This window comes from Daphnia pulicaria, chromosome 1 (assembly GCF_021234035.1).
Source record: "Daphnia pulicaria isolate SC F1-1A chromosome 1, SC_F0-13Bv2, whole genome shotgun sequence".
NCBI lineage: Eukaryota > Metazoa > Arthropoda > Branchiopoda > Diplostraca > Daphniidae > Daphnia > Daphnia pulicaria.
In genome coordinates this window covers 20,328,452-20,343,173 of record NC_060913.1, presented here as the reverse complement: position 1 = coordinate 20,343,173, position 14,722 = coordinate 20,328,452, and the positions used below count along the sequence as shown (strand labels likewise).

Genomic DNA, 14,722 nt, shown 5'->3' with positions numbered 1-14,722 from the left:
GGACTATTGGATTTCATTTGATTTGGACTTTTTACTCCATCAATTTGCCAGTAGGAAAAAAGGACCATGTATTAGTTCCCCATTGTGGTTCAGAATCAGGTAATTTTTGGGGTGTGTCTTCTGTGATTTTAACAAAAATTATGTTATTTTTATGATGCAACATCTTTACCTATCAGTAATCAGTTACATACCATAAACAATGTGCTCCAACGCTTGAAGACCAACATAATTTTCTAAAAAGGTGGATTTAACAATTATTTGATTCAACAATGACGCAGTAATGCGCAAAAAAACTTTTTAAACAGTTGTTGTCAAGTCGTCATAGTGTACCACAGGATGTTGTGACAGAAGGACATGTCAAGAGGCTTGCCTACCCATTATCTTTCTTTGAATATCATGGACCTTCACAGAAAGAAGGAAATTCACTATACATCTGCACAGTTAAGGGATGCAAAAGAGATAAACCATTTTCCACCGTAAAAAATTCCAGGGGAAATCTTCGTTCTCATGTTAAAGTGAGTATCCAAGGAAAACAATTGTAAATATTCAAATATTGGAAAATAATTCTATATATGGTTACATTTAGTCGTGTCATAAGGAGAAGCTAGAGGAATTCAATGCAGCTTGCAGGGATCTTGATTCAAAGAAGGCAATGGCTACAGGTTTACCTATCTCAACCAATAACAGTGCCAAGGACGATCAGAATCAGTTGGAGGGAAACAACGAAACGCAACAGAAATCCTTTACTCAACAAAAGATTCATTTTTCGGGTTACAGGAAACCATTGACACAGAAGGAATTGGACGCCTGCGTTACGGTACTAAGTTTTAAGCTGTTTTATTAATTACTTCGTGATTACAATGTGTTTTCAATATTTTGTTAGAAATATCTTTGCGATGGTGTTTTGCCCGTCTACCACACTGAGACAGAAGCTTTTCGAATGTTTGTGAAAACGTTGGCCCCCCGATGTAAAAGGAGAGGTCGGCGATTTTTATCGGAAACAGATTGCAGCAACGTACATAACAAAGAAGGCGGTTCTTAAAAATGAATTGAAGGAGGATGCCAAATGAATCTGCACGACAGCCGATGGGTGGACGTCTCGAAGAAGAGCCTTTATTGGAATCACTGTCCATTGGCTAAATCAGAATCTGAAAAGACGTTCTGCATGCCTAGCTGTCCGCCGAGTTGTTGGCACATGTGATTATGACGTTATTGCGAAGCTTCTTGAATCGGTGTATGAGGAGTTCGACATCTTGGACAAAGTTATTGCGACCATCACTGACAACGGAAGCAACTTTGTCAAGGCCTTTCGTTTGTATGGATCGAAATCCAAACACCAGATGATTACCCCCACTGTAACTACAGTACCTGCACCAGCCATGACTGTTCGAGCGAGCACATCTTGTGTTAGTAAATCTAATCGACTGGTATTTAACATTAATAAATCTCAATTCTGTATAGATATTTGTGATTGACTGATTGCTAATTTAATAGGTTCAAGAAGATGCTGATATTTTGGATGTGCTTGACGAGGAAAATTCTGAATTTGACGAAACAGACGACGATTGCGATGATATCGGTGGTGACCTTGTGGTTGACGACCGAGAGGCGGTCGAAAATAAAGACGAGGACCCTCATGATGAGGAAGATGAACGCCACGAATCGGATATATTTGACCAAACTTTTCCTTTGATGGACATTTTAGATGAACGTTTCACATCTGAGAACATCTACGTCTTGCCACCACATCGACGCTGTGCATGTCACACGTTGAACCTTATCTGCAAATGCGATATTTATAAGAACATGGAACCTTCTTTGTAGAATCTTTTCGAATCAACAGATAAGAAATTCAAGGCAATATGGGCCAAACAAAATCGAAGCGCCAAAGTCTCTGATAATATCCGCAAGCGCCTCGGCAAACTATTTATCATAAATAATGAGACCAGGTGGAATTCTTACTACAATGCCATGAAACGAGGCAAACATTTCATCAACAAGAAGCGTTCCGAGCTTAAAGCTCTTTTTGAAGTCTATGGTATTCAGTATTTTCGTCCAGCCGAAGAAGAACTGGTGCGTGAATACGTGAAGATAATGAAACCTATGTCAGAAGCCCTGGATGTCCTTCAAGCGGATGTGAAGGTTTCGATCGGATATCTCTTGCCAACGCTGACTATCCTTATTCAAAAACTGAAGATGCTGCTTGACGATAGGACGATTAAGCATTGCAAATCCCTCATCAGAGTAATGCTTTCATCAATAAACACTCGCTTCCAAGACTGTTTTGAGGACCAGGAATTAATCTAAGCAGCCATTTTGCATCCTCACTTCAAAAACAAATGGATTTCGGAGGGAGATAAGGAGGCGAAGACACAGCTACTAATGAATGCCTTTAAGTCACACAAACAAGATCCAGTCCCAGTGAGCGGTACGCCAGAGAGGTAGATTAATCAAAATATAATCAGTAAATTTAATTCTAATAGTTGTCTTTTTCTATCACAGCAACAATAGGAAAAGAGGAGCAACAGAAGATGCCAGTGAATCTCAAGGCAGCGACTTCAGCCCAAGAAGGAAAAAAAAAGAAAAAGGATTTCTTTAAGGCATTTTTTAATCCAGTTGATGCTGATGTGGATAATGAAGTTGATCTTTTTTTTGTCGGATACTTCAACAAAACTTTCAAGTCTGAAGAAATATCCGACTTTAAAACAGCTTTTTCTGAAATACAACGCAACACTTCCATCCTCCGCATCTGTGGAACGTTTGTTCAGCATTGCTGGAAGGATCTTTGTACCGCTGAGAAATGGGTTGTCAGATCAAAATTTTGAAAAACTTTTGTTTCTGAAAGCCAATAAACATTTCTAATTCAAATTGAATTAGATTTCAAACATTTCAACGCTTTTATTTCATTTTATTAACAATTTAACTCAAAACTACCGCTGAACGACTACCGCTATCGCGGTAGCCCCTTAAACTACCGCGGTAGTACCGTACCGCGGTTAAATTTTTTTTTAAGTTACCGCTACCGCGGTAGCGGTACTTTTTTAAAACTACCGGGCCCTACCCTGATTATTTATGTATATCTTTTCACGGTTTGCTCTTTGATGTCTGAAGGTCCATAATGCCTCACTGGCGTTGACAACAGACGCGAGAATTGTACAGTGACTTCTTATTGAAATGTTGCGAACATCTGCCGACTGTCCAGTTGCTTTCATTAGTGTTTTTAGGTATGTTGAGGTTCACCTATTTCGGTCTTGGTGTGGAACAAGTTGATTCAGTCCACTCTTCACTCGATGAGCAATTGTCGATTTTTTTTATTTACATGTGTTTAAGATAGCCATAAAATTTGCATACTTTTGGCAGTGTGAACGAAGAATTTCATAGAAGATTCATCCTCAATATCCATATTGTAACTTTCGCTTTATTTTTCAGGAGCCAATTTCCTGATACAGGGGTTCTTTTCTACGTACAACATGGGCATCTCCTGAACTTCCCGACGACAACATACAAACCTTGGATTCAAATTCTGCATAACATTGACAACCATTAAGATAATTAATACATTACAATTAATAGATTACAATACTCGATGTTATCACAAACATTCAATTTGTGAAAACCCTCTAACTTTGAGAATATAAAAGAATTCCCCACAGTTCTAAGTAGAGGGGCTAAACAAACAGTTTAATCTTTGGTATGATCTCTTGTATACGTGTGGAGGTTACTTAGATTTTAAAATTAGTGTAAGACCTGAAAATCATTGTCCACCAATCGAAGATAATATACCTGACAGTCACTGGTCTTCACTGATGTGACATGATCTTCCAAGACCATTATACCACCATCACCTGCGCTGATGGTTGCAGCGCTCTCAAAAAATAAATGTTCTTTTATAATGTTCTAAACGCAACAAATTTTGTAAAGAATAAACCTCAAATCTGGAAAATTAGCTCTTAGTGTTAAAAAGGTTGTCCAGTTCTATTGGAACTGACACAATATGCAAGAATTGCAATTTTTAAATTTCGAAATTGGAGGTGATAAATTTTTCCATTGGAATGTCATGGTTATTCCAAAACCAAAATAATTGTAGTCCTTTAATAAAAAACTGTGAATAATCTTTACATCATTATTGAATAGTATTTGAGTATATTTACCGGCATCTGAAAGAAGAAAATTTAAGTAAACTTATTTGTGGTTTCCATAATAATTTTCAATGGACAAGGTCTAACCGTCTGGGGTTAGCATTAACATCTCCATGAAGACTGCTTTTTTATAAATACCTTTCATTGTAAACCACAGCAACTTCAGCCAAGATTTGTTGAGCTAAAAATTTACATATCCCAAATAGGAAAGTAAGATTTTTGAAATGTGTAACTTAAGAAATTAGAATTCTGTAACTTACACATTTGTTCAAAAAGACTAGGATTAAATTCAGAATCTGTGATGTTCACAATTTTCATTTTTCTCAACTCAGCACACTTTTTCTGACGGGGACTCATTTGCTGAGTTAGACTGTCTATACACAAATCATATAGACTTGACACTTTTTTAACATTAAGGAACACATTTTCATTTCTTTTTCTTTGAAACATTTTCTTTTTCTTTAAAACATTTTAAATGTATTCAAAATCTGCCGTTTTACATATGACGTAGAACCAACGAATCAAAAATATTTGTAAGCATGTTTAAGAGTAAAATGTTGTCAGAGCCAAGTTTGTGCAACGTTTTCAATTATAAAACCGATTTTTGAATATGACGAAACGAATTTTTTTATGTAATAAAACAAATTTTATTTAATATAACCCCAAGTTCTTCCTGTGTTTGAAAAAAACTTTCATAGCGCTAAATCAAGAATTTAAAAAAGTTTTTTCTCCACGTTTTACGATAACGCAATTGATCTTGCCTTCTAAAGCACGAAAAGAAAGTTCCCAATGAAATCAACAACAAATTATTAAAAAAACGAGAGCCCGTTTTATAATTTGCTTTCATCAATCAGGATGGAAAAAGAAATCGTTAAGTCACAAAAAAGTTAAAATTCTTAATCGAAGCAAATGCCGAACACGATAGAAATTGGAATTAAATCAAAAAATGTGAGAAAACTTCATACTTTTAGAATTTTTACAATTATAGTCTATAAAGACTATAAGTGACATTTGTTTTCGCTTTTCAGCTTATGAAAAACTTTTCCAACGTGGTAATAATGGTACCCTAAATGCCTGAAAATGACGCTTCCCATTCAGAACCATGTGTTGGCCATGCAGTGTGATAAAAAAAGAGGGAAAGAATTTGGTAGGATAATTTTTTCTTTTATAAAAGCTCACTGAAATAAGCACCTGATAGATTTATTTCACTTGCTTAATGCTCATTTCATTTTTCCTAGGATGATTGGGAATGGCCGCCAATGGCCATGTTATTGCTGTGCCTCAGTGGAGTGGAGTCGTAGTGGAACCTTCTTTTGTTTTCAAAAACCAAGCAAGGTAGGCAAAATACTTGCATTTTGTTCTGGCTTCTAACTATATGTGTGTGAATAGCTCCTCTTTTTCGTTTTTCTTCTCAACATCAAAATGTTTTTCCATTTCTTCCATGTGATCATATTGGTCACAAAACGTTGTGTTAATTATGGGTGTTAGATGGTGCGCGCAGTAAATTTTCGAATTATGCGCGGGTACTCAATCTAAATTAATTTTTACTTTGCTAAGATTTTATTATAAAAAAACCTAATTGTGCGTTGAAGTAAATTACGTTAGTAGTTTTCCCTTTCCGAACTTCTTCATCCTCTTTGACCAATCTCCAATGGCCAATGCTCGTAAGCTCGTTTCGGCTCCAGTGCTTCCTCGTTTACTTCAATTTTTCTCTTCATTACGTTTTAAAGCAGACTGTGTGCAAGACACTGATTGTGTGGACTGTCTCGTGGTGAATTTTTATGTATTTTTTTAAATTTCCGGTTTGTTAACCTAAGAATATTGTCTGCACATTAGCAATCAGCATGCTTAGCCGACGAAAGAAAATTTAAGGACAGCAGTTCTCGCCCGATTTTCATGTTCTTTCAGATTTTAAAAAATTCCCCGAGCACTTGTTACGATTTCATTTTAAGAGCTCAATTATTAACAGAAACAGATTCACTGGGTGTAACTGCCGGTGCACTTAAATAATTGACCTGTAACTTCTTATTTTAGGGATTTTTTCACATTTTTTAAATGTTAGGTAAGACTTTTTCTCTCAATATTATTTTCTTTTCCAACATTTGTAAATCAAGCGAGGTAACTAGTCACCTTTAGTTAATTTGTTTGAGTTAATCACTCTTTATAATCATTCTTTGTTTTTATAACTTAAGTTTCAATTGAGTATCGCTAGTAATTTCCTTCTGCTGTCAGCTGCACTCAATGAACCGAAGCTACTTTTAAAAGTATTGATGCAGTTTTTTGCGATTAACTTTCATTCGGATGCATGTTTTTCCATTTGAGGTAATGAAGAGGACTGTGACACGAAAGTAGACAATAATTGATGTATAGTTCAGTTTATTAACTTTCTTAATGGATGGTGAAAATTGAGACTATTTCATAGCAGTACTTAGAGATCGACGATTCTTATTTATCTTGGGTTTCAATTAGTGAGTATTAGTAATGATGCATTTTTAATAGGCTCACACCTTGAAAGATCTCGAGATGTCGGGCATGCCACCAAGTGATGTAATTTACATGGCTTACGGAGTCGAAATAATTCCAGCAACACAGGAAAATGAAGGTGGTGTCAAGCTCAACTTCACAATGTGTAGTGGTGAAGAACTGCTTGATGCCATTGTAACCTGCACATATACTGGCGTTCCCGACTGCAAAGAACCAACGGTTCATGAATTTCTCTCCGCAGCTTGCAACCGTAAGTCAACAAATGTAAAATTTAAACAATTTTTTTGGTTTGTTTTTTTAATTTCTTTTGAAACAGATACATCAACACGGCTGGTGCGAGATAGCATTAAGAGAAAATTCCAGGCTGTACAAAAGAATTGTGCTTGAATTAGGGCTCAAAAAGGTGCTCTGCTGCTGCTGCTACTGCTGCTGTAGGGGTGCAGCTGCACACAGTTAATTCAACTCGGTGGAAATAATTCGATATCGCGTCGCTGCCGACACTTTTTTATTCTTTTTCGATTGAGCAAATCAGTTTGTGCCCTTGCGCAGCAGCAGCAGCAGCCCGCGACTTTTTTGTTTTATTCATTTCTCGCTGGTAGTATAGTCGAGCAAAAACCCAAGTGCTAAATAACGACCGACTGGAAATGGGATTTCATGCGTTATTGATGGGGCACCTGTACAATGGAGCACTTGATGTGTTGTTCAATATTTCAACGGAGTTTATTGGGACCTCCGCCAACTGCCAACTGCTACACTTCATCAACGCTGTCTAATGATTAACAAGGATTTGATTCAACTTTCCTTTTCTCTCTCTATTTGGTCGTCATTATTAACACGGATGAAAGTTGGTGGTGGTAGGCCTGCACGAGCTCATCAATAGTGATGCAACCGCTTTTGAAGGCTTCTTTCTATTGTTAAGTATTATTATACCATGAAGCTCATCTATTTCTGCGTGGCCGGCTGAGAGAGAGAGCCCTAATTTGCTTTGAAGTCAAAAAAGAAAGTCCCCCTAAATAACTCATTTAAAAAACAAAGATTTCCTGTATGACAGTATTCTCCCTATCTCCCATTTTGTCATTATTTGCCGACATCGGTCAAAAGCTGTGCGCTTATATCTGATCCAGTCTCATTTTTGGTAATGCTTTCAGTCAAGGTTTCCACTCGTCGCAAACCTAAGTTTTTTTCCATTTCTGTGATAAAGTCAGAACAAGAGAGAGAGAGTAGAATGCGGCTCGGATCAGTGTATTGGATACGACCAGTGCTCTATGACGATCAGACTGAGACTGAGAGGCATAGGGAGGGGGTCCTCTCCTATATATGGAGCCGACGGGTGCCGTGTTACCAGATGGCTTCATCACAATTCCTAGAAGAAGTCTCGTCTATGTAATTTTAAAAAATGACTAGCAAGAGTCCTCCCTCCTCTGTTAACTTCAAGTTGTAAAATGTTTTCCTTGTCCGATAGTCATTTGCCGGTTCTTTTTTTAACCCCATATGTATCGCGTCAAAGTTCAATACTCTGTTCGCCAATTATTTCATTTATTTGTCTGATAGTTATTTTGTTTTTCTTTCTTTGCGGTTCCATTTCAACTTTAAGCGTCCACGCGATTTGGTTCTTAGTTTTTTTTTCCAATGAGATTTATCCCTATGTGTATCTCGTCCAAGTTTAATACTCTGTTCGCAAATTATTTTATTTATGTGTCAGTTTATTGTTTGTTTTTTTTTTTATTTTTTTCTTCTTTCTGTCCGGTTCCATTTCAATTTTAAATGTCCGTGTGATTTGTTTCTTAGTTTAATTATTTTCAAATGAGAAGTCACGTTTGAAAATAACCCTGATTGCCGTACGTTTTCTCTGTGAGTGTGTTATATGTATGGCTGGTTGGGAAGTTAAATAGAACCTTATTTGGGTTGGCGTCAGTGGTGCCCTATATATCAATCGGTTTCTTCATTTATATCTCAATGCGCACCTAAAAGGTGTGCATTGGTGCCCATCAATGCCCACCTTTTGTTGTCCATCAATGCCCTTCATTGTTAGGACGAGAATGACAACCCTCCTGTGTTTGAACGAGAACTTTACGCTTTGTCGGTTAGTGAGGAAGCGTCAAATGAAACGGAAATTGGAACGGCCACTGACCGCGACTCGGGTCTCTATGGCCAGAAAGGCTTCAAGTACGAACTGTTGTTAGGGGATCAACGCACCAATGTAACCTTGTTCAATGTCGATCAGTCCACGGGTCAAATCCGAGTGTCAGAATGTCCAACTCCCGGCCGAGCACCTTGTTTGTCAGACATCAATGACAATCCTCCTACTTTCGACAAGAGTATGTATAAAATTGTCTTTAATCAATCAATAGAATCCATAGCTTAATACTTTGCTTTCCTTATGCAGAGGAATTTAAAGGAGGTTTGACAACCGAAGCTGATTTCGGCTCTGAAGTCGTACGAGTTACTGTGACTGACCCAGATATCGAACTTAACGCCCAACTAAGATATTACATACGAAAACCTGTACAGTCGACGCTTTCGACTCGAACTGGTCAAGAAGAAATAATTGGGGCCAATCCTTTTGCCATCGATCGTGATACTGGAATCATTTCGCTTAACTTTGATCCCCAGAGAGACATGAAGGGATATTTTAGTATGGAGGTAAATTTTTTAGTTCGTGTTATTCTCAAATAATTGGTGGTTTTTATCTTTTTGTTTTTCGTCTTAAAGGTTTACGTCAATGATTCTAGTGGCTTTGACGACACTACTCGAGTATTAGTCTATCTTTTACGTCAGGATCAGCGCGTCAATTTTGTGCTGAGGCAACATCCTCAATTTCTGAGAACACGCATCGATCAATTCAGAGAGTACGTCTCAATTATTAAAAGTCTAACAAGTTGTGAATATAATACATTTTCACCGATTGAATCAACAGAGCATTGGGCAATATTACTGGATCGATTGTCAATGTGGATGAATTGAAAGTGTAACTCCAATGAAGATGGGCAACTTGACAAAACCCGGACGGATGCTTATTTGCACTTTGTCAATGCCAAGGATAATTCAGTTATGGAAGTTGACTTTGTTTTGCGATTAATTGATGCTAACATTGAATCGTTAGATCAACTCTTTAAGGTACCTAGTTTTTATTTGCTAATGAAAACAATAAGTGGTAATTTTTTGTACGGATGATTTTGACTTTTATATTTCTTCTCTAATGCTTAATCCGTCAGGCCACAGCCAACATCCCAGAAAAAAATCATTTGAGGCATCGATCTAGAATTAAAACTTTTATTCGGTTCGAATACAAATCACAAAATAAAATCATTTATTTTGAAACGACCTAGGTCGGTGAAACGATAAAGTTTTTGAAATCAAGCAGTGAATGGATGTGCTGCACAAAATTTCCCAAAGCTCACGATCACAGCAGCATTGGATGAAAAGAACTGATGTAATCAAACTCAGACGCAAAGCTTCCTTTACTGCTTTTTTGCTAGTAGGCATTTGTTTTGCTGCGAACAACCACTTAGAGGAAGAATATTTGATGAGCTGATCCAAATAAGAAAGTAAAATCTGTAAAAACTTGACTAATGAGGTGTTCAAAATTAAGAAAATATCATCTTTAAAAACTTAAACATTTAAAAAAAGTTTAGTCACATATTCCAGTGATAGATAGTGTGTGCGTATGGAATGCATATGGGCTGTGTGAGTGCAACTGCCAGACATCTCAATGGTCAAATGTGAAAACTAAAAGAATCTTTAGTAGATAAATCATATATATGATAAGTAAATAAACTAATCTAGCGTTAGTATGGAAGTGGGCTATTACCAAAATATCGTATAAATATATGATTAACCGGATGCCGCGTTTACGAAAAAAGACTACAGTCACCCTTAGAAGTTAATTAAATGCCCACGGAACTAGACTGAGGCCGAAGGGAAGGGAAACATATTCGTTCAACTGACGCTCCTACAAAAAATTGGAGAAACTGCCATTGCCCTTCAAAAAATAGGGACCGTCATGTAGGCGATCTTAAGGTCCAGTTTTGCCAGCTAGTTCCCTTTTCAAACTGTACGCCAAATTGTGAAGATTCCTCCCATTTAAAACTTATGTTGGACTTGAAATGTTTTCAGTCTCTTTGGATTGATAATTGATCGGACAACTCCAGATCTCTTTGCGAACAAGAAAATACTGATAATGAAGCTGCCATACTGAGCTTTGATCTACTTCCTCCAGGGGAAAGGCCAAATCCTTCTTAAAGCACACCAGTTGTTAAGGAACCATCGAGGCGTTTGGTTGAACCGAGTTTAAAAGGGGCAGGACAAAAATTGTTGTTGAAATCTTCAGATACTGTTCACAATACCCATGGATCGATGCCAATTTTACCCATTCCGCTCAAATTGGACGATGTGCCATCAAAAGAGTTATTAAAGACTAGATGATTTGTGACACATCGGTTCGCCTGTTTATTATGCCGAGGACCTCCTTATGACGCCGGCTAACTTCTGTTACGCCCAAAGTGCTGGTAGCTGAATCACTTGGATTTTTTGGACCATGGCTTACAGGGCTGTGATTCTTGCTTTTGTTTAGGGTTGGTGTGTTACAATGGCTTTGATATTTGTTTTCAGTTTGGCAAATAATTTTATTAGTTCTTCAATTTCTTGAACAACGATTGTGTTGGAATGCAATTTTGGTGTTTGGTGCCTCGTTAAATTGCTGTCTATGGATACGACTGTGGATCTTAAAAATATGCCCCATGATACCAACGGCATACTTACAGCTGGAATATCTGAAAAATACTTGGAAGCCGTTTAAGTTATACTTAGTCTTCGGGTGACCCAATGGATTTTGAAATCGAAACATTCCACCTATAGATAAGGAAGTGTTAAACATCCCTAAGCAAAACAAACCTTGTTTTAGTTTTTATGAGAATAGTTTGTTGGCTAGTTTATGGGTGGTTAACTGTCATCTGTCATGCTGTCATGTCACTGTCATCTTATACTTATCATCTATCATTCTTTCAAGTTATACTTAGTCTTCTGATGTCCCTGTTGAAATTGAAATCGAAATGTTTTGCTAGTTGAGCCTTTAATACCGGTCTTACAGGCCTGCTATTGAAACGAGAGGCCAATTATTTTAACTCTTGTTGTCTGACATTTTGCCACGAAATAAAAATGGAACCAAAATATGTGTTGATTATTTTTTATTATTAACTTTATATTATTTATCATTAATTTGTGGATGTTAATATTGAGTATTATTTAAAGATTTTTTTCTGAATATCTCACTTTTGTACTGCTGATTAATGAAGTAGGCGTACTGGCACCAAATTCTGCACCATTCCTACCCCTTATTCCACGTACTACACTGTGATTGTCTCACAGGGCTTGAACATTGGGCTGCATTCTGCATGGACTTGAAACTGGAGATACCAATTCCTCCGAATCGTTCAACTGCAAACTAAGGGGTCTCAAAAATCGGGTTGAGAAACTAGTGGATGTATTTGCTCAAGGCTTTTTATTATTCTGTCAGTATCATGACATCAAAATCTTACGAAGACAATACGGAAAGGGGACATCTTACCATCGTCTATGTCAAAGGTATAAAAATATAAATAAATTCAATAGATAAATTTCATACATTTTTGTTCTACTTATTATTTTTTTTTAACTTTTGTGACAGAAAGATGTGACGGGAAATGTATCCCTCCTTCGGAAATATTCTTTGCAATTATGTCAGTGTGTTCAAAATTAAAGACAAAAGTATTAAGTTACACAAACTTTATTAATTTGATGATTCACATTTGTTGTTTCATTATGGCAGATCCAGTTAAGAATTCCAGCTAATAATATTCAATAAGGACTGGAATGGAAAATATAGTATTTTTGACCCACAAAACAGCTTATTCTCGTTTAAATAAAGATGACCTTATTTTCAGAGTTGGTCCGGGGGAATATGTAATAAAAATTAAATTTTTTTACGAAAACATGATTGACACAATTACCGTACAACACATTTCGTTTTGGAAGGATCTTGCCCAACAACAGGTGATTTACGGATGTCAAATATTTTTCGGCTCTTTTGACCATGAAACAAAAAGAACCAAAAACACAATGATTACATTAAAAACAGTCGAAAGGCTGTCATTTACACCCTGTTGTATTTTTAATCAGAAAGAAAACCAATCGACTGGATCTATTTCACTTACAAATCTTCCGACCCAGTCTGTTTCTCCAGATGGATGAATTACGCTGGATCTCGATCTAGCCTCTTACCTGAAAGGCTGTCCTGTTCGCTGGTTATGTCTGAGAAAAAACAACGTCCACCATGCAGTGTTTCTTCCCCTGGATCTCGATCTCCATCATTGGCCAGGAAGACCATCTCCCTGATTACACATGAGAAAACGAAAAATTTCCCAAGCAGTGGTTCTTATGTTTGATCTCAGTCTCCACAACCTGCCAAGCAGTTCCTACACCATTTCGAAACGTTTTCCAAACTGTGTTTCTTCCGTTGACGAAAATTTTGAATTCAACCCGGGTATTTAAGCTATATGTTGGTTGGCCGTGCAAACATTCCATAAGCCATTTTTAGTTGACAAATTCACTCTACAACTTGGAATAAATACTGATTCCCAACTCCATGACAAACATCTCTAAAATCTCAAAGAAACTCAATTCTTCTTTTTGAGCAATCGTTTATCACCTCAAAGGAACGGACTAATTCTTTGATTCTAAACCTGACATGATGTTCCAGTATTTCACTGGTAGCGCCATTCAATCCAACTTTTCATCGCGTAAATAAAGTAGATCAAACAGTAGCTATGAGCTTCTCGAGACGATCAGCATGGGCAACTGGTTTGGATATAGTCTAGATATAGTCTACTACGTCTGGGTTTGTGTTACTTGATTTGCCAGGAGGGAAATGCTTTGGTCGGATAGTACTATTCAGTTTTTCAACTATTTTTTGACGCAACTTGTGAGACAATTCATTGTTAATAAACATAATATAATAAGATTCTTAGAAAAATTGATACAATCGATGACAATGTAATTATTTTTGGTTTTGCTTACAGTTAGACATTTAATTTTTATGGTGAGTGGCACTTTTTTCGCAGGTGGGTGCTGCCATATCAATGACGTACAGTATCGTCCAAAAAAATCCGAACGCACCCCTTTTTCAAAAGCCCAGTTTAATGTAGATTCTTTGTTTTTAACTTTCAAGACTTCATATTATGTGTAGAATTAATTGTTTTACAAAGTTCATTTATTAGAATTAAGAAAAAAATGCAGAAATATTTTTTTTAAATAAAGAAAGAGACCATGGTGTTCGGATTTTTTTGGACGATACTGTACATTACCGAACAACCCAGCGTCTTTATTGGCACTGGCCAAATGTATGCCGTCTTGAAGACTGTAAATGTCAAGGCGGTAGTTAGCATCTTAATGAAATAAATCAATTATATTGAAAAGGGAATATTCCCCTTGGTTTTTTAAAATAAATGGGAAATACGGAAAAGTACTGGAAAAAGAAAGTCATAATCTATTTCTGAATTAACATTAGAAAGACATTTTTGGAAATTTCCCCGTAAGACATCACTTTGGGATAGATAAAAAAACATAATTGTAGCGAAATATTTTCTGCAGCTGAGAAAACTGATAATTTTTTTTAACCGTGTAAGGATATAAAGATAATAAGAAAGGTATCAATACGATTTAAACTTCACTTAAGAGAGATCCGCGGCCATGGCCTCTTCCAGCGAGAGTTGATGGTGCACTTTCTTGTGAAGGTGATCCTGGAGTTATGGGTTCCAAAACTAATTTCATCGGTGATGCTCCTGCTAAAATTCTTCGCCCAGCTCCAGGTAGGACACTTTGAGGTTTACCAAAATTGGCTGTTACGCGCGGTCCGACGGATTTCATGACAACTTTCGCTGTAGATCATTAAACAAACAAATAAGTATCTTCGATAATCAAATAAAACACGTTCAGAAAACTAAGAAACTCACAGAAAGTGTTTGGCAAACGTGGAACAGATCCAATAGCTAAAATTCCACGCCCAGCTCCAGGTAGGACACTTTGAGGTTTACCAAAATTGGCTGCTACGCGCGGTACGATGG

General features: G+C 37.0%; 1 protein-coding gene and 1 long non-coding RNA gene across 2 annotated transcripts; both read left to right on the top strand.

The window, feature by feature from the left end:
* The first annotated feature begins 354 nt into the window (after window positions 1–354).
* On the top strand, window positions 355–985 carry LOC124329206. Its single transcript, XR_006916592.1, has 3 exons — window positions 355–515; window positions 587–817; window positions 884–985. It is a non-coding gene; the product is annotated as an uncharacterized LOC124329206 (long non-coding RNA).
* Window positions 986–996: 11 nt separating this feature from the next.
* Window positions 997–1,824, top strand: LOC124349748. Its single transcript, XM_046800613.1, has 2 exons — window positions 997–1,427; window positions 1,495–1,824. The coding sequence occupies exons 1-2, from the start codon at window positions 1,341–1,343 to the stop codon at window positions 1,822–1,824; spliced, it is 417 nt and encodes a 138-aa protein (XP_046656569.1). The 5' UTR covers window positions 997–1,340.
* Window positions 1,825–14,722: the final 12,898 nt, after the last annotated feature.

Excerpts from the sequence above, each read along its gene's own strand:
- LOC124349748 (XM_046800613.1), top strand. The coding sequence starts at position 1,341 with ATGATTACCCCCACTGTAACTACAGTACCTGCACCAGCCATGACTGTT. Across the intron at positions 1,428-1,494 it reads TTAGTAAATCTAATCGACTG|GTTCAAGAAGATGCTGATAT; the intron begins GTATTTAACATT and ends CTAATTTAATAG.